The following is a 25,613-nucleotide window of genomic DNA, read 5'->3' on the forward strand; positions in this document are numbered from 1 at the left end:
GGGCTGATGGGGGCTTGTGACCTAACTTGCTGTTTTAGTGGGGGACAGTTTGGGAAGAGCTGTGTGTCAACTTCATAGCATCATAGAGTCCCAACAGTGCAGATGGGGGGGGGCCATTCGGCCCATTGAGCCTGCATCGATAACAATTCTATCAAGACCCCATCCCCACAAACCTAGGTATTTACTCTAATAATCCCCCTAACCAACACAGCTTGGGACATCAAGGGGTAAATTGGCATGGCCAATTCACCTAACCTGCACATCTTTGGACTGTGGGAGGAAACCAGAGCACCCGGAGGAAACCCATGCAGACATGGGGAAAATGTGCAAACTCCACATAGACAGTGACCCAAGGTCCCTGGTGCTGTGAGGCAGCAGCGCTAACCACTGTGCCACGGTTCCACTCCATACAGTAAAATACAGTATCCTAACTTGGTATTAAATGGAGTACGCCATCTATTTTTACTCTTGTCAATGCTGATCCCAATCTGCTTTCAGGTAAAACAGCAAAGTTTGGCAGAGCTTCTTTCGTCAGTGGAGTCGCACAGTGGGTGGTTGAGGATTGTTTGCCAGAAGATGAAGGAATATATGAATGTGTTGCAGAAAACGCTGCAGGAAGAGCATCAAGCATTGCCGCGGTAACAGTTCGAGGTGTGTAAGAATGGTGAAAGTTCTGATGTGTGGGTTACTGATACAAAGTAAATATTGGAGACTCCTGGTCAGCAGTTTTATAGTGTTAATGACTACAGATGGGACAGAACCATAAAAATATTGCAGCAAGGAAAGAGGCCATTTGGCCCATCCGGTCTGTGTTCATTCTCCGTAAGAACAAATGACCTAGCGCCCTCCACAACCACTATTTCACCATGATCCTGTAAGTTCTTCCCTTTCAGATAACAATCCAGTTCCCCCTTGAATGCCTCAACTTCCTCCGTCAACGCTCTCAGGCAGACATCAGGGCAGGATGTCTGATCCACCCAATCAGACATGAGGAGTGGGTTGGATCCTAACCACCCACTCCTCATGTCGCCATGACTACGTTTACGAATTACCTTAAATCCTTGCACCAATGGGAAGAGTTTTGTTCTCTGTCCACTCTGTTCAGGCCCCTCGTCATTTGGCTTACTTCTCTCAAATCTCATCTCAATCTTTATTAATCCAAGGAGAACAGTCCCAGCTTTTCCAGTCTATTGAAACTGAATTTAGTCCCTCGCACTGTTCTCGTGAATCTTTACTGCACTGCCTCTGTACTGAAAGGAGTTTTGACCACAAATATTTATGTTTTTTCCAAGTTTAAATGTTGCTCAAATATTTGTTTTCTATAATTAAATTTTGCTCTTTTCAGAATATTACAGAGTGGAAATAGATGATTTAACCATGAAATTTTTTTTTCCTTCTATGAATCATTGAATCTAATCCCAAATTCCTCAATCCTGCATACACTGTAAATGCCTTCTTTTTAAGCAATTGTTATAATCATGTTTTGAAAGTACTTAACGCTGCTCTTTGCAACCTTGGTATCCTGGTTGGGCCCCAGTGCTTTTCCTTCACAAAGACTGCCTACTTGCAGCTCTCAAACATCACTGATTGAAACTCATGTTTACACTTTTGTCCTCTTCAGACTCAAACGTACACGGGTAGTCTCTTGTCCTCCATTGGGTCAACCTTACTTCTGCGTGTGTTCGTGACCACCCATCACACCTACCCACTTTGACCAATGGTGTCTCCTTGTCTCGCAGTGCCTCAAATTAACAATCCTCATAGCGTTTAGATCCCTCCAAGGTCTTGGTTCCTCCTATCATGCTTCCAATACTAAAAAATCTCTCATATTCTCCATTGCTCTGACTCTAGTTTCTTTCTCCTCTGCCACCTCCATCAACCACCAAATCCATGTCACCATTAGTGACCATGATGATGCCAATCTTTAATGTTTCCCTGAAACCCTAATGCTTTCTCTGCCTCCCTTTAAGATCTTCCCTAAGCCAACCTTTAGCTAACCCTATCCTGCCCTCCTTTGTCTCGTTTTTCCCATTCTTTTCACCTGCATGAAGTACTTTGAAAAGCTTTCCTGTATGTCTTGAGCCCTGAATATATTCACCAAGTCCGCGTTACCTTCCCATATCTCATGCTCCGATCTGTTTATTTAGATTGCTGACCCCATCACAGCATTGAAACAGTCCTAGCCAAAATTATCTGACAAACAACACCCCCTCCCTCCCCCTCCCCTCTTTCTCCTCAAAGCCTCCTTTCAGAAGCAACCTCCCAACAGCCAAGGAGCGTCTAGTAAAATTCCCATGGCGGGAACTGTCACTGGGCTGACATGGTAATCCTTCAAAAGGTTGGAGGAGGATCAGACAAAACTGTTGAACATTGATAGGGAGACAAATGTCAAGATTGTGGAATTCTGCACAGAATACGAGGCATCTGTGAGACACAGTCTGAATATTGTTCTGTCGCCATTGGGCACTTGTGAATTGAGGGCCAAGTTGTTTTGAGATATTTCCTTTTGTAGTGATTTCCACAACATTAAATGTTGAATTCTCGGTTATTTGCTCCTCTCTGTTCTGAGCCACCTCTTGTAAAATTCGTGTAATGTTCGTGCTGTCTCTGGTCAAGTACAGATCTGCACTGGTATCTGTCTGATGCAATTTTGTTTCTGCTCATACAGAGCAAATGAAAGGCACTAATCTTTTAATCTCCTTGGCATGTGACGTCCTCACATGAACAACTGGTTCAATAATCCACAAGGTAAAGCCAAAAGATGATCCGATAATACCAGTAATTGGACCAATTAGGGAAAGGATTGTACAGTGCTCTTTTGATACGGAGAGCCTGCTTGATTTGTTCTGTTTATTGTCATCGTTTGTAGCTGTACAAAATAAATACTGAGATGTATATCCTCTGTTTAATAGACTTTGAAACCCTTCAACAACTGAAATATTTGCCCACGCCAGTCAGAAACACTAACTGTGACGGCAGGATTGGTGAGAATCACTCGGTATTTGAAAGTGAACGTCATGGTGCTGGATCCAAGGCCCAATCTTCAACCAGTCCTTTGAATCTTCAAGAAAAGATACAGACCACAAAGAACAGGAGCATTCCTAAAGGTAATGCTTAAGATTTGTATAAGATGAGTGTATTTTAATTCAACAATAATTACCACTAATATTAGTGTGAGGTGATATCTACTCTTACCACAAGTAAGGCAACAGGAGGCATTGCCTAGTATTATCATGAGCCTATAAATCAAGAAACTCAGCTAATGTTCTGGGAACCTGAGTTCGAATCCCGCCACGGCAGATGGTGGAATTTGAATTCAATAAAAAATATATCTGGAATTAAGAATCTACTGATGATCATGAAACCATTGTCGATTGTCAGAAAAACCCATCTGGTTCACTAATGCTCATTAGGGAAGGAAATCTGCCGTCCTTACCTGGTCTGGCCTACATGTGACTCCAGAGCCACAGCAATGTGGGTTGACTCTCAACAGCCCTCCAAAGGGCAACTAGGGATGGGCGACAAATGCTGGCTATGTCCCATGAATGAATTTAAAAAAAATAAACCTGTGATTCAGACCCTTCATTCATCCTCACCTAATTAGTATTTACTTATTTTCTCATTTTTGGGTTAATTTAAGATGTGCCTGCTCTGTCAATGTTAATGTTTTTGTTGGATTATGGTTCCAAAAATGCCATCATTGCCTCATCTGACTTATCGTTCTTCAATGGTAAACCATAGTGTATTGATAATTGCATTGCAGTGCCAATTATCGTCCCCAGAATGGCATTGCAAGATGGTGACCATTCAGAAATCAACACCGTACGTCAACTTGCTCTGACCAGTATCTTGTGTGGTGTTTCAATGGTGCACTGCTCCAAGGACATAGTGCACGCAGCAAATGGTTCTGAGTTGGCCCCCATTTCCTCATCAAACTGGTTCATTGATCGATTCACAGAACATTTACAGCACAGAAGGAGACCATTTGGCCCGTTGTGTCAATGTTGGCCAAAGAAGGGCTGTGTAACCCAATCCCAATTCCCAAATGCTCTGTAATGCTGTTGGTTACAGTTCCTCATGTGTCTATCCAAGTTTGGGGAGCTGGTTAGCTGCCCATTGGTTCGTGATGGCAAGCTCAATTCTGTACTGGCTGAGGTTATTCATTGCCTTCTCAAACTTGTTCCTTGCCTAAGGCATGGTGATCCTCAGGTTAGGTCACCACCAGTCAGCTCCTCCCTCGAAGGGGAGAGAGCCAGTGGTCATCTGGAAGTTTGACAACTTTACCTTTTTACTTGACCAGATCCAAATTGATCTCCTTGTCTTGATTGCCTCAGGGGTCATAGAATGATCATTTGGCCCATCGAGTCTGCAGTGACAACAATCCCACCCAGGCCCTATCCCCGTAACCCCACATATTTATCCTGCTAATCCCCCTGACACTAAGGAGCAATTTATCGTGGCCAATCAACCTAACCCGCACATTTTCAGACTGTGTGGGGGGGCAGGGGGGGAAGAATTTTCTAAATATTTTATTTCCCTAATTGGTTTGCCTGTTATCTATATTTTTAATGTTTCTGTGTGATGAGATGGCTATCAGGTGGGTTGGAATGTGTGTTGTGAGGCACAAGGGATTGAAGTTATACTAGACAAACTAGATAGACTAGAGTAACGCTTCCTATCATTGTTTATATTTACAGGAAGACAGACTAATGCAGTGCATTTGTTGGTATCTTTATTTATATTGGTTTGGGCAGATGCCCAGGATACCACAAAGACCAGTCCATTCCAGTCAGACCTCAGACTCATTGGGCCCTGGATACTTGGGTGGTCCCCCGGGGAATCATGGGCCTCCTGCAATGCACAGTCTGGTGGATCTCTCACAGTAGTGGGCAAGAGGATTCATTGCTGTGCCACAACATAACCTCCATCTCCCCATTCCCTTTACAATAAAGTTGAAGTAAAGTTTACTTATTAGTCACAAGTAGGCTTACATTAACAATGCAATGAAGTTATGGTGAAAATTCCCAAGTTGCACATTCCAGCACCTGTTGGGGTACACTGAGGGAGAATTCAGCATGGCCAATGCACCTAACCAGCACAGCCTTTTGGACTGTGGGAGGAAACCGGAGCAGCCGGAGGAAACCCACGCAGACACGATGACCCACACTGGGAATTGAACCCAGTTCCATGGTGCCGTGAGGCAGCCAGGTTAACTACTGTGCCACTATGCTCCTTAATTATATCCCAACTATGTTAGGGGTTATGGGCTCTAACAAAACAAAATGTATGTGCTTTGCACGTGTGGATTCAAACTAACAACAGCAGATTTATTGAAAGGGATGTTCTCTGCACTGCACAGAATGCAAACTGAAACTGGGAACAGGAGCCTGTGAAACACACCAATGACATCACCATCAAATCATGTGATCATCTCTTAAAGCAATCATGCAAGCCTTTTGTCTATGTAACATCCTTCGCCACCATAAGTGACAAATGGAACATGTCTGTCAAACAGGATCACTGCTTCAGGCTGGGGATATGCAGGCAACCTGGTGTACCATCCTGAACAGGCTTCTAAAGCATGATCTTCTCGCCAGTATCTGCAGATTGCAAGCACAGGGTGATACAGCTTCCCAGTCCATATACCATAAGCATAATAACCCCATCCCATAAAACTCTGGCTGGAATCTTATCACCGTTCATGCCAGCGGGATTTTTCCATCCTGCTGCAGTGAATGGGGATTTGACCAAATTCTGAGACCTTGCTGCAGCAGGAGCGTGGCGTGAACGGCAGGCAAGATGGCGCCCTCTGAGATCAGGTCTGACAGGTTCACTCCAGTTAGATGATCTTCATGCATCTGCTGCCATTCCTTAAACCTTTGTTTCTCGATTGATATTAAACCTATTTCAATCATGCTGGCAATTCCATCCTGTTAAAATAAGAGAAATTCCTCACAAACTCTCTGTATTCTGATATCTCAGGTCAATTTCTGACCATCTACAACCTTTCAGCTCTGTCTGATTTGACATCACTGACGTTATAGTGAGCCATGATGTAGAGATGCTGGTGTTGGACTGGGGTGGACAAGATGAGAGGTCCCACGACACCAGGTCAAAGTCCAACAGGTTTATTTGCAATCACAAGCTTTTGGAGCACTGCCCTACTTTATCTGATGAAGGGACGTGTTGCAAAAGCTGTTGGACTATAACCTGGTGTCGTGCGAACTCTCATTATTGTGAGTGATGAGGGAGTCAGTTATGCAAGACTTCAGTTTAGTTTTCCCCCATAGCGTGGCCTTTGTTTCAACATGTTCAGAAACAATGCTGCTAAAATTCACATCATCCAAAATTACTCTTCAAGTGGGAAAGTTACCTTAAAGTTCCAAGAAGCCAAAACTTCATCTGGCGCAGAAACAGCTTGACTGGTTTTGTAGGAGGGATTTTGTTTCTGTGGAGACAGCAAATAAGTTGTGGTCCATTGGGACATGCCAAGCAGAGGTGGTACAGCATGTTATGCCAGGAATACCTGGCCCTCAGTTCATCATTGCTTCTTGTCTCATTCTCCAGGCTACTGAGTTGCTTACTTTATTCCTGGCTGGGTGTATGAAGGGAGAGGTGGGGGAGGGAGAGAGCTTAACTGAAGAGTCTGTCCTCCCCAGCAGGAGGGAGATATGTTGCCAAGGTGCATGGGTACATCTCCTTGTTCCAGTGCTTTGGCAGAAGCATGAGCCTAGGACCAGAGTCCCTCCCCCTCCCCCTTGACAGCACACGTTTGTTTTATGCTGTTTATGGACCAAAGATACTTTGCAGGGGTGTTCATCAGATATAAAATGTGACACTGAGTTACAGGAAGAGATATTAAGGCAGGTGACCAAAGCCTTTGGTCCAAAAGAGAGATTTTAAGGAACAACTTAGAGTAGGTGAGGGGGCAAACGTAGAATTCTAAAGCATAGAGTCCAAACAGCTGTAGGTAGGGCCATTAGTGACTGGAGCAAGGAAGTCGGGAATGAATGAGAGGCCAAGATTGGAGGAACACAGAATTGTGGGAGGGTTGTGGGCTGGAGGTGGTCACAGTGGTGGAGAAAGGGCAAGGCTAAAGGATACGCCTGACCAAGGAAAATAATTTTAAGAAGTTTCACAACCCCGAGTTAAAGTCCAAAAGGTTTATTTGGAATCAAGAGCTTTCAGAGTCTGCTCCTTCATCAGATGAGTGCTCACTCAGTGACGAAGGGGGCAATGCTCTGAAAGCTCGTGATACCAAATAGACCTGTTAGACTTTAACCCTGGTGTTGTGAGTGTCCTTACCGTGTCCGCCCCAGACCAAGGCCGGCACCTCCATCTCCTGAAAATAAGTGAGGATTGGAGGGGGAGTTAAAAGGATATTTTGGCTTTGTGTTCAGCTCAATATAAAGACCTGCATAGTTGGAGCAACCTATTCAAACGTCCGGTTCCTCAAACATTTAGTCATTGTTAGCTTCGAGCAATTCACTGGACTCTTCAATGTGTGACGATTTTGTCGATTGTTAACGAAATTGCTTCAGTTTTGGAGAAAACAATATTTTGCACTACCAAACACTGACTGACTGTACTTACATCCCCGTGATATCTATTTCCAGAACACTGCTCTGTTTGTTGATTGTGAATGTTTGAACGTGAAACACAGGGTGTACATTTCCTCTGCTTGGCTCGTTCCAAGTAAAATCATAAATATATTCATTTTGAATGTGTTCATGGTTTCATTGGGGGGATCAAAGGATATTTTCTGAGGTTTTTTTTTATGATGTTACCGCTGACAGCAACCAGTAAAATTCTTGACTTCCAGTTGTAAGTTTCAGAGAAAATTTGTGACGTCAAATTCTCAGTCAACTTTTAATGCTCCAAATAGAAAAGGAAAATGATGGAAATACACAGCAAGTCAGCAATGTTCTCTCTAACTTTAGTTGTTCCTAACCCATTCATTTAACTGCACGGAAAATATAGACCTTTTTCCGTGGCTGATGTGCATGGTAACCATGGGGACGATTTGTGTTTAGCCTGCGCAGGAAGTTTTGGATAGCTGCGCGGTTTTATTCATGTGACATGGGCATCGCCAGCTAGCCTGCATTTACTGCCCATCCCTCGTCGCCAGAGGGCAGTTGAGAGTCAACCACATTGCTGTGGCTCTGGAGTCACATGTAGGCCAGACCAGGTAAGGATGGAAGATTTCCTTCCCTAAAGGACATTGGTGAATCAGATGGGTTTTTCTGACAATGGTTTCACGGTCATCAGTTGACCCTTAATTCCAGATTTTTTTATTGAATTCAAATTCCACCATCTGCTGTGGTGAGATTCGAGCCCGGGCCTCCGGAACATTAGCTGAGTTTCTGGATTAATAGTCCAGTGATAATATCACCAGGCCATCGCCTCCCCTTAATGGGATTGTTGCAAGTTAGACTGTAAAAGGAAAGGGCAGGGTTGTGGGTGTGAGCCAATCTTAGAGTTAAGGCCCAGCTATTGCTTTGGGCAGACAGTGTAAGTGAAGGCTTTGGGGCTGGGATATTAGAACTAAAGCTCCACAATGTGCCTCATTCTTTTGTGTGGATTCCAACTGGATTCTGGGTGGGAGGTTGGGGAGGAGGGAGTCTAGATCTTTGTTGGGGGAGGGAAAAGTCGGATGCTGGAGGTGAGAGTCTTTGGTTCAATGGTGTGGTCAAATCACAGAAAAGGTAAGCTTGAATCTAGCCAGAGTAGAATACGTCTGTTTCTCTTGAACCACAAGCAGTGCAATGTATGTGCTTCCCCAGAGCAGTCCTCACTCCCTGGAGCTGCTGCCAAGGAAAGAGTTGTCCTTGCTGTGAGTCGGTCACCAGCCCCATCACCTCACCTCACCCTCTCCCCCCTCCATCTCTATTACACTTAAATGTGCTGGGATTGGAGGTGGGGTCATAGAACATAGAACATAGAACACTACAACACAAACAGGCCCTTTGGCCCACAAGTTGCGCTGATCATATCCCTACCTACGAGGCTTATCTATAACCCTCAATCCCATTAAATCCCATGTACTCATCCAGAAGTCTCTTAAAAGACCCCAACGAGTTTGACTCCACCACCACCGCCAACGGCAGCCGATTCCACTCACTCACCACCCTCTGAGTGGAAAAACTTACCCCTGACGTCTCCTCTGTACCTGCCCCCCAGCACCTTAAACCTGTGTCCCCTCATAGCGACCATTTCAGCCCTGGGAAATAGCCTCTGTGAATGTTAGGTTTGAGATGTTTGGGATATGTTTTTGGGAACTAAAATTATCTCCTGAAATTCTACTTAATATGAAATTCTTCCTTGCACCAGATGAGCCAGTAAAGTTGGATGTTAATGCTGCCCCAGCTCAGCTATGGGAAAGCTAATGCACGTATCTCTGAGAGGGCCTCTTTGTTAGACATCTGAAAAGTCTTGATGCTCAAAACGCCTTCCAATCTTTTCCACCAAATCTATTTCTCCCCAGTTGCTTGTGCTATTTTTATTCAAAGAACGTAACAGCATAGAGATAGCTCCTTTGGGCCACCAATCCTGTGCTGATTCCTAACCCTTACTCAGACCCACTACTTATTGCTCATGCATAGTTTCTATCCTTCTGTTCGCCTCTTGTTCATGTGTCTATCAAGACACCCCTTGAATGTTGCTAACATTCCTGCTTCCACCACCTCCACTGGCAGTGCATTCCAGGCCTCCTCCACCCTTTGTGTGAAAAACTTTCCCTGCAGGTATCCCCTAAACTTCGCCCCCCTCATCTTGAACCTGTGCCCTCTTGTAGTTGACTTTTCCACCCTGGAGAAAAGCCTCTGACTATCCACCCTATCTGTGCCCGCTCTTGACTTTGTCGGCCTCTATCAGGCCACCCCTCAGCCTCCGTCTTTCCAGCGAAAACCAACTGAGTTTATCCAACCTCTCCTCATACCTAAAACCCTCCAGATATGAGATGTGTGCATCATTTGTTGCCCATCCCTGTTTGCCCTGGAGCAGCATGGTTTGCTAGGCCATTTCAGAGGGCCGTTAAGAGCCAACCATATCGCTGTGGGTCTGGAGTCACGTGCAGGCCAGACCAAATAAGGACGGCAGATTTTCAAAAGGCCATGAGTGAACCAGATGGGCTTTTATGACAATTCCTGTTAGATTCATTACTGAAACTACCTTCATACTCCAGATATATTCATTAAATTTAAATTCCACAAGCTTGAACCATATCCCCAGAGCATTTTCCCAGGTCCAGTGACATTACCACTATGCCACCATCCACCCCCATGTACGTTCATGCACATATGGGGGAAGTAAAGAATCTTCCCCCATTAAATATTGTCCAGGTTATAAAGATATTCAGATACAGTGTTTGCGAGTGATGGATGCTTTATTGCCTTCTTATCGATAAGGAGAGAACTGGAGAATTCTTCAGACTGCCGTGCTCAATTATTAATTTTTTTAGGGCATTTACAACTTCTAGTAAAGATTATTTCTAACCGCGCTGGTAAATTATTTACATATGATACAGAGCAGTGGGCACGCGACAGTAGCTGTTTAATTGAGGCCCACTGGTAATGTCATAATCTTTAGTGGTAGATGGATGAAATGTCTGTTCAGACGATGGTCACTTAATCATGTCATTATTACAGTTTTGATGCTGTTAGCAAGGACATTCAACTATGTCCTATTGATTGATGCAGTAAAACATCCATCTTTTTGTCCAAGCTGTTTATTTCATGTATGTGCAGAGACAGCCAGTCCACAGGGAGGTTGCTGCTGCTGATTTTCCTGGTCCCCTGGCCGACCCCCTGCTGAGCTCAGTTCTTCCCTTCCCCAATATGGAGTCCGAAGTAACTCCTCCTACGCTGTAGGAGGTGCTGTATTTTGGTGAAATATTACATTGCATCTCCCCCTCCAAGCAGATGTGATAAATCCCATGGTATTATTCGAAGAGGAGCACTACCCTGGCAAACATGTATCCCTCAAACAACACCTGCCCAAACACATTACTTGTTTGTGAGACCCTACCTTAAAACAGTGACTGTACTTTAGAAGTATTTCAATTTGTTTTGGGATGTTCTGAGGGCATGAGGCAAGCTAAGGGTGTGCAAGTTAACTTTCCCAGGAGAAGGTTAGAGGGAGGGTCATTACTTGTTATAAACCAATGAGTGCATTGGCAGCCAGCTAACCATCAATGAGTGAATTAATTGAGAAACAGGCCTTTGGCCCAGCCCTCATCAGATACAATCATTGAGCCATCAGGGAGCTCTCTCACATTGTTATTGACCAAGGGCTGGCTATTGAACTTTGCTGAACTCTCTACATAATTGTTCGGTTAGTACACAGGAGTAAGACACGCTGGATCCGGTAGGTAACTGCCTGCTTGAAAGCCCCTTGACTTTTAAGATCATTCATTGCTAATGCTGGTGAAACATTTTGATGCTAAACAAATGGGGCAAATTCAGGAATGAGGTAAATCTGGCAATGAGCAGTTCTTAGAGAAGCCTTCAGAATTTCGTTCTGAGATCATTAATTGTATTGGTTCAGAGTCAGTGTTTTTGGTGGAATAAAGGACAGCTCAGTCGGGAAGCAAATAAAAATGTGAAAACAAGATGCAGATCGGCACTCGGCAATAAAACAAAAACAAAATCAGAATCAAACTCCTTGTCGGGTTCAGAAGGTTGCTTCATGGGAAGATGAGGGAGCTGTTTGTCCAGCTTGTGTTGGGCTTCTCTGGAACATTGCAGCAGGCTGGGGACAGAGATGTGAGCGTGAGGACAAGGTGGTGAAATCTAGTGACCAGCAATAGAAGGTCAGAGCCATGCTTGCGGACTGGCATTCCACAAAGAGGGCATGGAGCCGGCTATGGATAAATTAAACAGAAACTTTTGGATCCTTTTAACTGGTTGTCTTTGATCCTCAAGTAATTTTTTATTTTTTTTGAAACCACATTTTGTTAGTTTTAACTGATAAACAATCAAGCCCTTTAGTTCAGCTGCGGTGAGGAATCTTTTAAAATTACGGTCACCTATTGTGTGTGTACATACGCATGTGCCAGTGTTTCTTAACCTGAAATATGCGCGATCCACTTGGAGGAAAAGATCCTTTAAATTCTTCTGTCAATATATTACCCTCACTTTGGGGTGGCTTTCTGAAAGTTACCTCGAGCTTAGTGACCTCCTTCTGCTCCCCACCAACAACACTCAGTTTTGTTACTTTTGGAATATTACAATTGTGATAACGTGGCCTCTTTAAAGGGTGAGCCTTCGTGGGGTCATGTGACCAGGCCAGAACCAATGGAGCGTGAGCGCACAAACTTGGGCCTATTGGGAGTGGAGGTGCTGCATCCCGGAGGCTGGAGGCTGCAGTGGGAGTTGGAGCGTTGCTCAGCGTGGAACTGTATAGTTGTTCTTCATTCCATAAATACTTGAGTTTGTCACTTGCCACATCAAGTCACCTTGAGTTTCTACAACAATTTAAAAGGCTTGTGAGTGAGTTGGTTCTCGCCAAGGCAGGCGTATCCAGAGCACCGATACTGGTCACCCTACTGCTGCCTAAAGAAAAGTTCAAGATTTAGAAACAGTGGAAGTTGCCAGATTCACAGATGGTATTGAACTGGATTGGTGGCATGTTGGTTGGAAGCAACCAAGGAACGATTGAAGGGTCTACAAATTCAATGGAGGTGAAAAGAATTGTTACGCTGTATCATTATTACCATGGGATGTGCTGTACCAGCCAGCAGGCAAAAGCTGAAAGAGACCCAGGACTGACGTTGTCCAGTTATTATTGGGTAAGCGTTCCCCAAGGCGGCCTTCACGACACACGACAATGCAAAACCGTTGAACAGAAACTGATAGCCAAGTTCCCCACACATGAGGACGGCCTCAACTGGGATCTTGGGTTCATGTCACACTATCTGTAACCCCCATGACTTGCCTGGGCTTGCAAAATCTCACTAACTGTCCTGGCTGGAGACAATTCACACCTCTTTAACCTGTGCTTAACCCTCTCTCCATTCACATTGTCTGCATCTGTAAAGATTTGATTACCTGTAAAGACTCGCATTCCAAGCATTATCTAGTAATTGAGTTTGTGTCTATATACGCCCTGTTTGTGAACTGAACTCTTCACTCACCTGATAAAGGGGCAATGCTCCAAAAGCTTGTGCTACCAAGTAAACCTGTTGGGCTTTAACCTGGTTTTGTGAGACTATTTACTGTGTCTACCCCAGTCCAATGCTAGCATCTCCACATCGGTTATTTTGGAGTAGGATTGGCTGATCACAAAGAATGGTGAACCACATTTCTGAATAAGTAGATTACTCTGAGGCTGTTTATTGCTCAGGCTGGGTTTGAACGTGTTATTGAGTCCCCTTTACCCAGGCGCAAGAGGAACATGCAAACCCTCAAAATGGTGGAGGCAAGACCCAGAGGCTAATGTCAAAGGACTGAATTATAAGGAGAAAAATGAATGATTTTGAATACTTTAGTGTTGAGAAGGGGAAAAGAAGGATCTGCATTGGCTGGCACAGTGGTTAACACTGCTGTCTCACAGCACCAGGGATCCCAGTTCAATTCTGGCCTCAGGTCGCTGTCTGTGGGGAGTTTGCACATTCTCCACGTGTCTGCAAGGGTTTCCTCCGGTTGCTCTGGTTTCCTCCTATACTCCAAAGATGGGCGGGTTTGTTTGATTGGCTATGCTAAATTGCCCCTTTGGGATTATTAGTGTAATAGCTCGGGTTACAGGGATAGGGCTTGGATGGGATTGTTGTCAGTGCACGCTTGATGGGCTGAATGGCCTCCTTCTGCACTGTGGGGATTCAATGATTGTACGAGATATAAGATAGGAAGTTTAAAAAATCCTGGAGTTATTTTAGGAGGTAATTAGACACTGTGATTATGGGGGATTGTAGGTTTCCGTGGCATGTGTGGCTAAACATTCAGAATGTGTTTATCCAAAAGCAAAATATTGCTGATAAAATGTCACAACCTGAAATGTTAACCCTGTTTCTCACTCCAGACCTGCTGTGTACTTCCAGCATTTTAATTCAGAATGTATTTATGATCATTGAATGTATGCGTTATTAAATATTGCATTTGCTGTCTCCTCCATCCAGATCATTGTTCTTTATACTTTTCTCTTTTATCCTTCTCTCAGATTCCTCCCCTTCGAAGAAGAAGATGTCTTCGAAACCAGGTGACTTTTTTTGTCTTCATGTCGAAGAATTGTGACTGCCTATTTAAAGACAGGGACACAGTACGAACTGTGGATTCTCGAGCTGCGGGGAGCGGGGGGAGACCTTGCACTTGCGCAGTGAGCTTAGCAATGAGCTCAGACTGTGCCACAGCAGAAGGAATGAGCTCAACATGTAACATTGCATGAAATTCATAGGAACTGGATTTCTCAAACTAAATCTTAACAAAAAATGGCAGGGTGTTGTCTCCAGTGAGAAAACTGGCATGTTTCTCCCCAAATCTTATGACACTTTGCCAAAGCAAATCAAGGGGGTGTGTCTCACGCTGTCATGTGGGACGTTGCCTCAACACACCAGCAAAATCCTGACTGCACAGAAGTCGAGACGCCATCTTTATAGAGGCCCCTATCAGAACCTGAGTAAACCTCCCCCACTGGATAAATACATGGGGTTGTTGATGCAGGTTTGATGGGCTGAATGGCCCCCTCTTGCACTGTAGGGATTCTCTAATTCTATTCCTACTTCAGTTTCCTCTGGAGGAAACCCACACAGATACAGGGAGAATGTGCAAACTCTGCACAGTTATCCACACAAGGTTTCTCTCATTTAATCTCACGTTATCAACACCTCCACTGAGATGAGGTTAGATCCCAATATACGGCTTGACAGAAATTTGGAAATCCCAGTTGAAGCTTCACCTTGCGTGAAGGAATTTCTGGATTTAACCTCCATTCACAAGACAGTGTACACGTGGATGTAATTCTACTCTCCGCACCTCTCTCTGAGGACAATCAATTTTCAAATTCCATTAACTAAACTTATTTCGTGAACAAGTGTTGCCTTTCTTTGTAAAGGGGGGGGTACATGAAACGGATTGAAGGAGTTCGACCTTTGTTTGTTCTTGCATTGCAGTGGCACCTCCTCAGTTAGTGGATCCCCAGACACACTTGGTGGTTAAGGCAGGACAACAAGCAGAGCTGTATGTTGGGATTGTAGGAGCTCCGCCCATTGCTGCAACATGGCTGAAACAGAAAGACCAGGTACCCAAGACTAATCCCTCAGTTAGATCAGCTCTGGCAGTTACATTAGAAAACCCAGAGGCAAAGGAGTGCCACTGGCTGCTAAAACCTGCTCCTTCCTTGGACCATGTAGAATGTGGAGTCACTCCATATATTTAATTGATGCTAAAAGCTTCTCATCTGTGCAATTACTCTTGACTCAATTCTGCCCCAGATTGGATCATTGCTCCTACATCTGCAAAGATTAACAATTGATTTCAAGTTTTTGATACCTTTTTGTGTTTTTCACTCTCGTCTCTAACATCTTCAATGCTTTTTGCTCTCCCTGTGGTCCTTGCCTAGCAGTCCCCCTGCTCCCTGTGGTCCTCATTTGCCATCCCCCCGGCTCTCACCCTGCTCCCTGTGGTCCTCATTTGCCATCCCCCCGGCTCTCACCCTGTTCCCTGTGGCGCTCGCCTGGCATCCTTCAGTTCTCGCCCTGCTCCCCGTAGCTGTCGCCTGGCACCCCCTAGTTCTCACCCTGCTCCCCGTGGCCCTCGCCTGGCACCCCCTGGTTCTCGCCCTGCTCCCCGTAGCTGTCGCCTGGCACCCCCTAGTTCTCACCCTGCTCCCCGTGGCCCTTGCCTGGCACCCCCTGGTTCTCGCCCTGCTCCCTGTGGCCCTCCTGCACACTCTCATTCTTTCTCTCAAACTTTACTGCCTCTACCTTTGCTATGAACATGTCGGTGCTTTCTTAAACTTCCTTCTTCCCCTAACGTGAAAGCAGCTGGTCCTTCTGTGTCACACTCCTTACGCTGTCTGATATTATTCTTTCCCCAAGAGCTTAACTCCCACTTGATTCCTCCTTCTACGATCATGAAGCATGGAATAATCTAATTGCTAACTTGATTCAGACAGCCTTCCTTCTGCATCGATTAAAGATCTGTATGAGTTTGGATGGTAGGTAGATTTGGATTGAGGCCAGGGAGTGAGAGTTCCAATAAAAATTTATCTCTGGAACTCAGTCTCATGTGTGGCATCGTGAAGCAGCACAGAATCCAAAATGCTCCACGATTTTTCACCGTACTTTTACACAACCCCTGAATTTTAATGACTATTGTGGGTGGTGTTAACATTGATCTGTTATTTAGCTTTTTATCTGGGCTGTTCACCTGTTCAAAGATATGCAAGTAGGGTGGATTGGCCATTGGCCTTGCTAAATTCTCCCTTAGTGTCCCAAGATGTGTTGATTAGCAGGTAAACACGTGGCGTTAGGGGCTAGGGTTGGGGGAATGGGGAAGTATGAGCCTGAGTAACATGCTCTGTCGGAGACTCAATGGCCGCTGCACAGTAGAGATTCTAAATTCTCCTCCTATCCATTTGCTTCAGATCTTGAATAGCTCTCGAACTTCTGTGGACACAACGGACACTGGGACCAAACTGGTGATAAAGGATGTGCGAATGGATGACGCCGGCCATTATACACTGGTGGTGAAAGACCGCAATGGGAACGTGCAACATCAGATCAGTCTGGCTGTTGTAGGTAAGTAGAGTGCCAAATATCCTGCTGGAGAAAATAATATGTTGAGACAGAACAGCTGTCTCAACATATTATTCGCAGCTTTTCCTGAAAAGGAAGAGCTGCAAACAATTTGAACTACTGAATTCTCAAACATTTCAGAAGCTGCCTGCATTTTGTTCATAGATTCATAGAATCTCTACGTACAGAACGAGGCCATTCAGCCCATCTAGTCTGCACTAATGACATCCTATCCCTGTAATTCCACATATTTACTCTGCTAATCTCCCTGACACTACGTTCAATTTAGCATGGCCAACCAACCTCTTTGGACTGTGGGAGGAAACTGGAGCATGCGGAGGAAACCCACGCAGACACGGGAGAATGTTCAAACTCTGCACAGACGGTGACCCAAGCCGGGAATTGATCCGGGTCCCCGGCGATGTGAGGCAGCAGTGCTAACCACTGTGCCACCGTGCTGTCCAAGAATATGTTTTTCTATTTAAACATAGCGTAAGTGCTGCTTATAGAGACATGTAGATTGGTGGTGTAGTAGTATTGTCGATGGACCAGAAATCCAGAGACCCGGGGTAAATGCTCTGGAGACCAGGGTTCAAATCCCACCATGGCAGATGGTGAAATTTGAATTCAATTAAAAGGCTAATGATGACCATGAAATAATCTGCGTAAAAACCCATCTGGTTCACTAATGCCCTTTAGGGAAGGAATTCCTTACCTGGTCTGGCCTACGTATGACTCTGAAATGGCCTAGCAAAGCACTCAGTTCAAGGGCAATAAATGCTGGCCTAGCCAGCGATACCCACATGCAATACAATTTCTAGGGCGACATTGTGGCACAATGGTTAGCACTGCTACCTCACAGCGCCAGGAATCTGGGTTCATTTCCGGCCTTGGGTGACTGTCTGTCTGTGTGCAGTTTGCACATTCTCCCTGTGTCTGAGTGGGTTTCCTCCAAGTGCTCTGGTTTCATACAATCACAAAATCCCTACAGTGCAGGAGGAAGCCATTTGGCCCCTCGAGTCTGCGCTGGCAACAATCCTACACGGCCGTATCCCCGAAACCCCACATATTTACACTATAATCCCTCTGACATTCACACCCCGGGACACTGAGGGGCAATTTATCATAGCCAATGCCCCTAAAGTAACTAACCTCCCAGTCTGGTTAGTCCACACAGATTAGGTTGATTGGCCATACTAAATTGTCCATTAGTGCCAAGGAGGACTAACAGGGTAAATATGTGGGTCATGGGAATAGGGCCTGGGTGGGATTGTTGTCTATACAGACTTAATGGGCTGAATGGCCTCTTTCTGCACTGTAGGGATTCTATAATAACATAACACTGAGCATCATTCCAGAAATGAATGAATGATAGATAACTGAACGCACAGTGGAATAGTTTGCATGACAAATGGGAATTCACATTAAATCCCAGTTTACCACTTACTTCAGACAGGCCTGAGCCTCCAGCTGGAAGACCTTATATCTCGGAGTTGGGCAGGAATTCCCTCACCCTGTCCTGGTCGGGTCCGTGTTACGATGGCGGGAGCGCTATCAAGTCCTACATCATTGAGATAAAGCAGTCCGGAGATTCCGAGTGGAAAACACTGACGGATTCCTGCAGTAACACCTCATATCACGTGGACTGCCTGAAGCCAGATGGAGAATACAGTTTCCGTATATACGCAGTGAACATGTACGGCGTTAGTGATGTGGGCGAAGAATCCAAACCTGTTAACCTGACCGATGTAGAAGGTAAGAATTTGAATCCTGTGATTTATTTTGTTCTGGTGTGATTGATATGTTAAGCATGCACAGGCAGACATTCACACGATCTGAAAGTCTGGGCTGTTAGAAAAAGGTTACCCTAATTCGCAAACATTTTCCAAGTGTGTGGGATTAAGAATGGAGTTGAGTTGTGGTAATTGTGTCCGCTTTGTTACTTTTTCCAATTCATCCCACACTCAACCACAGAGACCACTGTCAACTGTTACAACTGTTTGGGCATGACCGATGCTGCACAGTGGGTTAGCACTGCTGCCTCACAGCACCAGGGACCCGGATTCACTTCCGGCCTCGGGTCATTGTCTGTGTGGAGTTTGAACATTCCTCCCCTTGTTTGCATGGGTTTTGTCCGGATGCTCGGGTTCCCTCCAAAGATATGCCAGGTTAGGTGGATTGGCCATGCTAAATTGACCCTAGTATCAGGGGGTTTAGCAGGGTAAATATGTGGGGATTACAGGAATAGGGCCTGGATGGGATTGTCGTCAGTACTGTCTTGATAGGCCAGATGGCCTCCTTCTGCACTGTAGGATCCTATGATTCCAATAGGACATCATAGGTTTATTAGCAATAATGGGCCTTATGAGAAAAAAAGCTACCTAATAATTATTAGTGCTCCAGTGCACTTTAGACCAAGGGGTATCTTGCTTTTCTCTCAGTCTATCTTCTGCTGGGCACTGATGCCATGGACCGTATAGAATCTTGGTCAATCTTGTGGGAGTTCACAAGGGATAATGGTAACATTCTGGACTGATTTTGCAGGCACTGATCCATCTCCTACTCAAAATAGAGAAGAACAGGGATGCACACACCCCACCGGGATGGAAATGTGTCAATAACACACAACTTTCTCAGATCAGAGCTGCGTGTAGGTGTGAATGGCTGGGTTAGCAAAATGGTGGGAGTGGAAAGTTGCTGGTCGATGACATGGAGAATTCTGAATAATCCAAGCGACGCAACGGAATAGGGGGTCAAAAATTCTGAGGGAAAATTCACAAAGCATTTCAAATCTTTGCCAAGAGTGCAGGTGGAAAGGTGAGAGAAAAGGCAAGGTGCAGGAATAAGTTAAAATGCTGGCATGGCCTGCACTGTGGAAATAGAAGTATGAGGTAACTCTTAGAAAGATAGAACTGTTTATCACTCTCTCCACCATTTCCAAAGGTTTCTATTACAGCAGGTCAAAAGGGGAGGCATGCTTGAGGCTACGGCTGGTTGCTCTTGTTGTTTGCAGGGTGGGGACGGTAGGGTAATTGTGATGTCATTGGACTAGTATTCCAAAGACCCCAGACTAATGCTCTGGGTCCATAGGTTCAAATCCCACAATGGTCTCTTCAAATTCAATTAATTAAACAAAATCTGGAATTGAAAAGCTACTCTTCATGAGATTGTCATTAAAAACTCATTTGGTTTCCGAGATGGTGACCGTATAGCACTTTTCTGAGGTAAACACTGGGCGGGATTTTCCAACTGCGCTCACCCAGGACCGGAAAATCCCGCCCAAGATCAATGGACCTTTGCATGGTCTGTGTCCCACCAACCATGGGAAAATTCCCATTGAGTCTGAGACAGAAGGTCTGTTAGGAGTTGCCATCTTACTGTTTTTTTAAATCTGGTTATGTATTTTCTTTCTGAAGAGAAAGAAGATGAGGAGGAGGAGTCGGGCTATTGTGTGACAATAAACACATCTCAGAAATTGACCGATCTGTACGTACAGCAAGAGTGTCTTGGTGTGTAAGTGTCAACACCTTCAATACGTGCATAAAATGCCTTTTGTTTTTAATGTGGCACTAAGATTTGGTGATGTTTTAATGCTGAACTCCTTATACATCATAAACCCGTGTGTCCGGAATGCTTGGGACCAAGACGTTGGATTTTGGAATTTTCATCGGAATACTTCACCACAGTTGTATGAACTGAAAAACGCTAGGTACAAACATTTACCTGAAACGTAAACATTGAGAATATAAAGCAGTAAGAAAACATTGTTTTATTTATAGACGTTCTGTATCTCTCGTATTTCCACACTGCTTCTAAATGTCGTAAACTGTTGAGACACTCAAACCACACACACACACATCTTTCACTGAAGCAAACATACTTAGTTTCTTCACGATTTCCACCTTTTCCATTGTCGTGAGTGTAATGGGGAGTGCTTACTTTTTGCTGCACTTTACTTAAATGCCAGGGTTTAAAATAACCAAACAACACCCTGGGAACATTTGGGTCTGTGCAAAAGAACTCTGCGGCAAATGAGAAGATGGGGGAAGGTTGGGGGAAAGAGGCACCCACAAGGGATACAGACAGGGAGCGAGATGGAGAAATAGACTGATAAAGGGGAAGTTCATTTATTAGTATCACAAGTAGGCTTATATTAACACTGCAGTGAAATTACTGTGAAAATCCCTAGTTGCGACACACTGGCGCCTGCTCGGGTACACTGAGGGAGAATTTAGCATGGCCAATGCAGCTAAACAGCATGTCTTTCAGACTGTGGGAGCAAACCTGAGCACCTGTACGGAAGCCCACGCAGACACGCGGAGAACATGCAGACTCTGCACAGACGGTGACCCAAGCTGGGAATCAAACCCTGGCGCTGCGAGGCAGCAGCGTTAAGTACTGTGCTGAGGCTGATGGGGACAAAGTGGAGAGAGAGAGGGAGCGCTGTCTATCATAAAATCATAGAACCCTTACAGTGCAGAAGGAGGCCATTCAGCCCATCGAGTTCTCAATTGAGCATAATCCCACCCAGGCTCTATCCCCATGCATTTGACTCCTTGTCAATCAATAATCCAACTCAGTCTTGAGAACATTCTATGACCCTGCCTCTGCTGTTCTGAGGAAGAGAATTCCACAGACTGAGGACTGTCAGAGAAAAATTTCTCCTGATTTCTGTCTTAAAGGACACCCCTTCTTTTCAAATGGTGTCCCTTATTCCTGGCTCCTCTCACATCAACCTATTGGAAGAGAGCATTAACTTGCATTGATATAGCACCTCTCACAATCAAGGAAAGTCCCAAAGGACTTTCCAACCAATGAAGTATATTTTTGAAGTGTTGTAATATTGGGAAGCCAGTATGTGCACAGCAAGATCCCACAAGCAGCAAAACAATGATGACCAGATAATTGGCTTTAATATTCGTTGATGGATAAATGCTGCCCAGGACACTCAGGAAAGATCCTCACTCTTCTTCAGAGTTGTGACACAGGATCTTTGATATCCATCTGAAAGGGCAAACGGAGTCTCCGCTTAATATCTCCAATAGTGCAGCATTCCTTTAGTGCTGCTCTGAAATTCCAGCTTCGGTTCTGTGCTGAAATCTCTGGAGTGGGATTCAATCCACAAAGTCTGACTCTATAGTGGCACCACTGAACCGCCATGTGAGAGAGTCCATGTGTGTGAAGAGGAAATGCAAAATGATGTCGTCAAATGCCATGGTCCAGCAATCAGCATTGACATTGTGATACTGGAGATTGTTAGTAGCCTCACATCCCTAGGCTCCACAATCACCAGCAATCTGTCATTTGATGCTGAAATCAACTTGTGCATCACAAAAGCTGCAGTTGTTCTGTCCAAGCTGAGTCAGAGAGTGTGGAACGCCAGCAACCTGACAGTGAACCGCCGAACTGTGAGTCTACCAAGTCTACATCCTCAGTATGCTCCTGGCTAGGCAGGAGAAAAGACCGAATGGGTTTCACCTTCGGTGCCTCCGTCTCCTTCGTATCTCTTGGCCAGGTCACCAACTCAGAGGTCCTGGAGCTTGACAATTCTGTCAGCATATATTCCTTGCAAAGCAGCGACGTCCACACTCTCTTGACCATGTCCGTTGGATGGATGACGATCGTATATCCAAAGAACTTTATACAGTGAACGGACCATAGATCATGACCTCATGTGCATCCACGCCTCCACCACTAGGACAATTGTAAGTGAGATATGGTGGACGTAGATACTGGCAGCTGCTGATAACCTCTGGAATTGACTGTTTGGAAGGACATTGGAAGCGTTGAGCAGAAACATAAAACCCAACCGGCTGAGGAGGGAAAACAGAGACCAGTGAATCATGTAACTTGCCATCCTACCCTCTTGGTGCCGTGTGGAGTTGGCCTTTTGGCATGGGAATTGACCTCACACCAGGTGATGCTTAACACAATCTATACCACAATAGTTAATTCTATCATTCTATATGGTGGAAGGCTGCCTCACTTTCATTACAAGGGTTAACCATTTCCATTCACCACCAAAACTATGGGCCAAGTTCTGGGAAATAGGATTAGGTCTGAACCCAGGTGTTTCTCACATGTTGGTGCAAACTCGATGGACCGAAAGGCCTCTCTCTGCACGGTATGATTCTATCTGCCATTTTGGATTTATTACCTTTATGTCTGCAAAGTTATTGGGAGGTGACACTTTGTCAAAAAAGCAACATGGAATATTGACGACCTCCTTACCACTGACCAGAAGCTCTACTGGACTTACCACATAAACACAGTAACTGTGTGAACAGATCAGAGGAATACTCCAGCATGTAACTCACCTCCTGACTCCCCAAAGTCTGTCCACCGTCTGCAAGGCACAAATCAGGAGCGTGATGGAATACTCTCCACTTGACTGGATGGGTGCAGTTCCAACAACACTCGAGAAGCTTGATACTAACCAGCCTGCTTGATTGACACCACATCCACTTCCTCCACCACCGACACTCAGTACAGCAGTGTGTACCATCTAAAGATGCGCTGCAGAAATTCACCAAGGATCCTCAGACAGCACCTTCCAAACCCATGACCACTTCAGTCTAGAAAGACAAGGGAAACAGATATGTGGGAACACCACCACTTGCAAGTTCCCCTCCAAGGCACTCACCTTCCTGGCTTGGAAATGTATCGCTGCTCCATCGCAGTCCCTGGGTCAAAATCCTGGAATTCCCTCCCTAATGGTGTTGTGGGTCAACCCATAGCATGTGGATTGCAGTGTTTTAAGAAGGCAGCTCACCACTCAAGGGCAACTAAGGATGGGCAATAAATTCTGGTCAGCCAGCGACGTCTCGTGATTGAATAAAAAAACTTCACAAATGGAGTCCAGAGAATCGGGTGACATTTTATGTAGTTTTGATACAGACAGTAACAAACATGCCTGAAATCTGAATCTTTTAAATGTAAATGTCCTTCCCGGGTGCTGACTGACCAGCCTCTCTCCGTTTCAATGGAAGGAGTTTAAAATGGCGATGACTGGGTGACTTGTTGGGTCTGTGAAGATGGAATTTTAAATAGTTATTCTGGAGGATAATTGTAGCTGGGATGGCGATGGGGTCTCAAACAATCTCCCATTACATGCAAAGTGAAACTGTCGTCACATGATTGACTGGAATGCCTTCAATAATCTACAAGTCTGACTAATGACCGCTAGGGGGAAGCCATCTCTTAGCCAAGACAAGGTACGGACCCTGCTTTAACCATTTCACCATAGTAAGATGTCTCACAACACCAGGTTAAAGTCCAACAGGTTTATTTGGAATCACCTGTTGGACTTTAACCTGGTGTTGTGAGACTTCTTACTGTGCCCACCCCTGTCCAACACCGGCATCTCCGTAGCATTTCTCCATGGGCTAGGAGGGGCTTATCTGTATTACCTACAACTGCTTGTCACAATTCCACCAGGAACAGCCAGAAACTTCCCATCGTCCACGGTCTTCAGTGAACCACGAGAGAATCCTTCAAGCCTGGAGCATTTTAACCATCATCTTGAGACCTGTTTCTTCCTTACTTTCTTAATCTAAGTGCCTGTTACATCTTTAGAAATCATTTTTATGGGTGTTTGTGCACATGTGTGTATGTGTGTGCATATGTAGTGAATCAGAAGAGTATTGTGATCATATTTTGGGGGTTGGTTTGAGAAATAACCATTTATCCTTGATAAAGTTCCAAGAGAGCCTGTGCATGTCCATTCTTTGAAGTCACAGCACTCGGGTTGAATACACCCTGTCACTAAAACACACCTTGTTATCAGCCAAGGGGAGAAATTATCCCACATCACTCGCCATCCATGACAGATTGCTTTTTTAATCTGGAAAACTGGACTGGGCAGTCCAATTCCTGGTAAATAACAGGGAAGCAAGTGGGAGGAAGGGAACATGCAGAACCTGTTTAATAATAGCTAGGGGCACAGCACACAGTGTTGGTTGATCCATGTGACCAATGGCTGCTCTGTAATTGGCAAAAATGGCATGTCACAAATATCTACACCCACTGTTGTTGACCTGAACACATTGGAATAGACAATATCCAAGGTCTGCATAGCAAGACATGTTATTGAATTTGAGTTCAGACCGACCGCGAAACACTGCGACTCATTTAGTTTAACTGGACTCTAACCAAGCCTTCTCGATTGTTTCCAGAGGGACGTTCGGTCGAGTTTACAAACTGTTGCACAAATCCAGCGGAAAGATTCGAGCAGGCAAGTTTTACAAAGCCCGATCGAGTAAAGACAAGAAGAGTGCGCGAGATGAGATTGAGATCATGAACTGCCTGCACCACCCAAAGCTCGTTCAGTGCGTAGACGCTTTTGAAAGTCGGAGTGAGATCGTCATGGTGATGGAATAGTAAGTATGGTGTCATGCAGAGGGTTTGAGGGAAGTGGGAGAGAGGCTTCCTACCATACCCAAAGAAACTACAAACAGGAGTAGGCTATTCGAGCCTGCTCCACCATTCATTTTGATCATAGCTGATCATCAAATTCAGTATTCTGATCCTGCCCTCCCCCATATCAAAGAATAAAGAAAATTACAGCACAGGAACAGACCCTTCGCCCCTCCAAGCCTGCACTGCCCAGCTGAACTAAAGCCCCCTACCCTTCTGGGGACCATATCACCTCTATTCCCATCCTATTCATGTATTTCCTGACTCAGGTCACTGTCTGTGTGAAGATTGCACATTCTCCTCGTGTCTGCGTGAGTTTTCTCCGGGTGCTCTGGTTTCCTCCCACAGAACAAAGATGCGCGGGTTAGGTTGATTGGCCATGCTAAGAAATTGCCCCTTAGTGTCCAGAGGTGCGTAGGTTAGAGGGATTAGTGGGTAAGTATGTAGGGATATGGGGATAGGGCCTGGG

General features: G+C 45.1%; 1 protein-coding gene across 1 annotated transcript in view; it reads left to right on the forward strand.

The window, feature by feature from the left end:
• The window catches only part of LOC145359161 (myosin light chain kinase, smooth muscle-like), a 77,826-nt gene that overhangs the window by 28,622 nt on the left and 23,591 nt on the right, over nucleotides 1–25,613 (forward strand). The window contains exons 3-10 of the mRNA XM_080213590.1: nucleotides 499–651; nucleotides 2,913–3,107; nucleotides 14,155–14,193; nucleotides 15,104–15,231; nucleotides 16,579–16,732; nucleotides 18,182–18,484; nucleotides 20,146–20,242; nucleotides 24,904–25,107. Of these exons, the coding sequence (XP_080069716.1) occupies nucleotides 499–651; nucleotides 2,913–3,107; nucleotides 14,155–14,193; nucleotides 15,104–15,231; nucleotides 16,579–16,732; nucleotides 18,182–18,484; nucleotides 20,146–20,242; nucleotides 24,904–25,107 (1,273 nt within the window). The remainder of the gene's footprint in view (nucleotides 1–498; nucleotides 652–2,912; nucleotides 3,108–14,154; nucleotides 14,194–15,103; nucleotides 15,232–16,578; nucleotides 16,733–18,181; nucleotides 18,485–20,145; nucleotides 20,243–24,903; nucleotides 25,108–25,613) is intronic.

This window comes from Carcharhinus amblyrhynchos, chromosome 27, assembly GCF_965287045.1.
Source record: "Carcharhinus amblyrhynchos chromosome 27, sCarAmb.v2.hapA, whole genome shotgun sequence".
Lineage (NCBI taxonomy): Eukaryota > Metazoa > Chordata > Chondrichthyes > Carcharhiniformes > Carcharhinidae > Carcharhinus > Carcharhinus amblyrhynchos.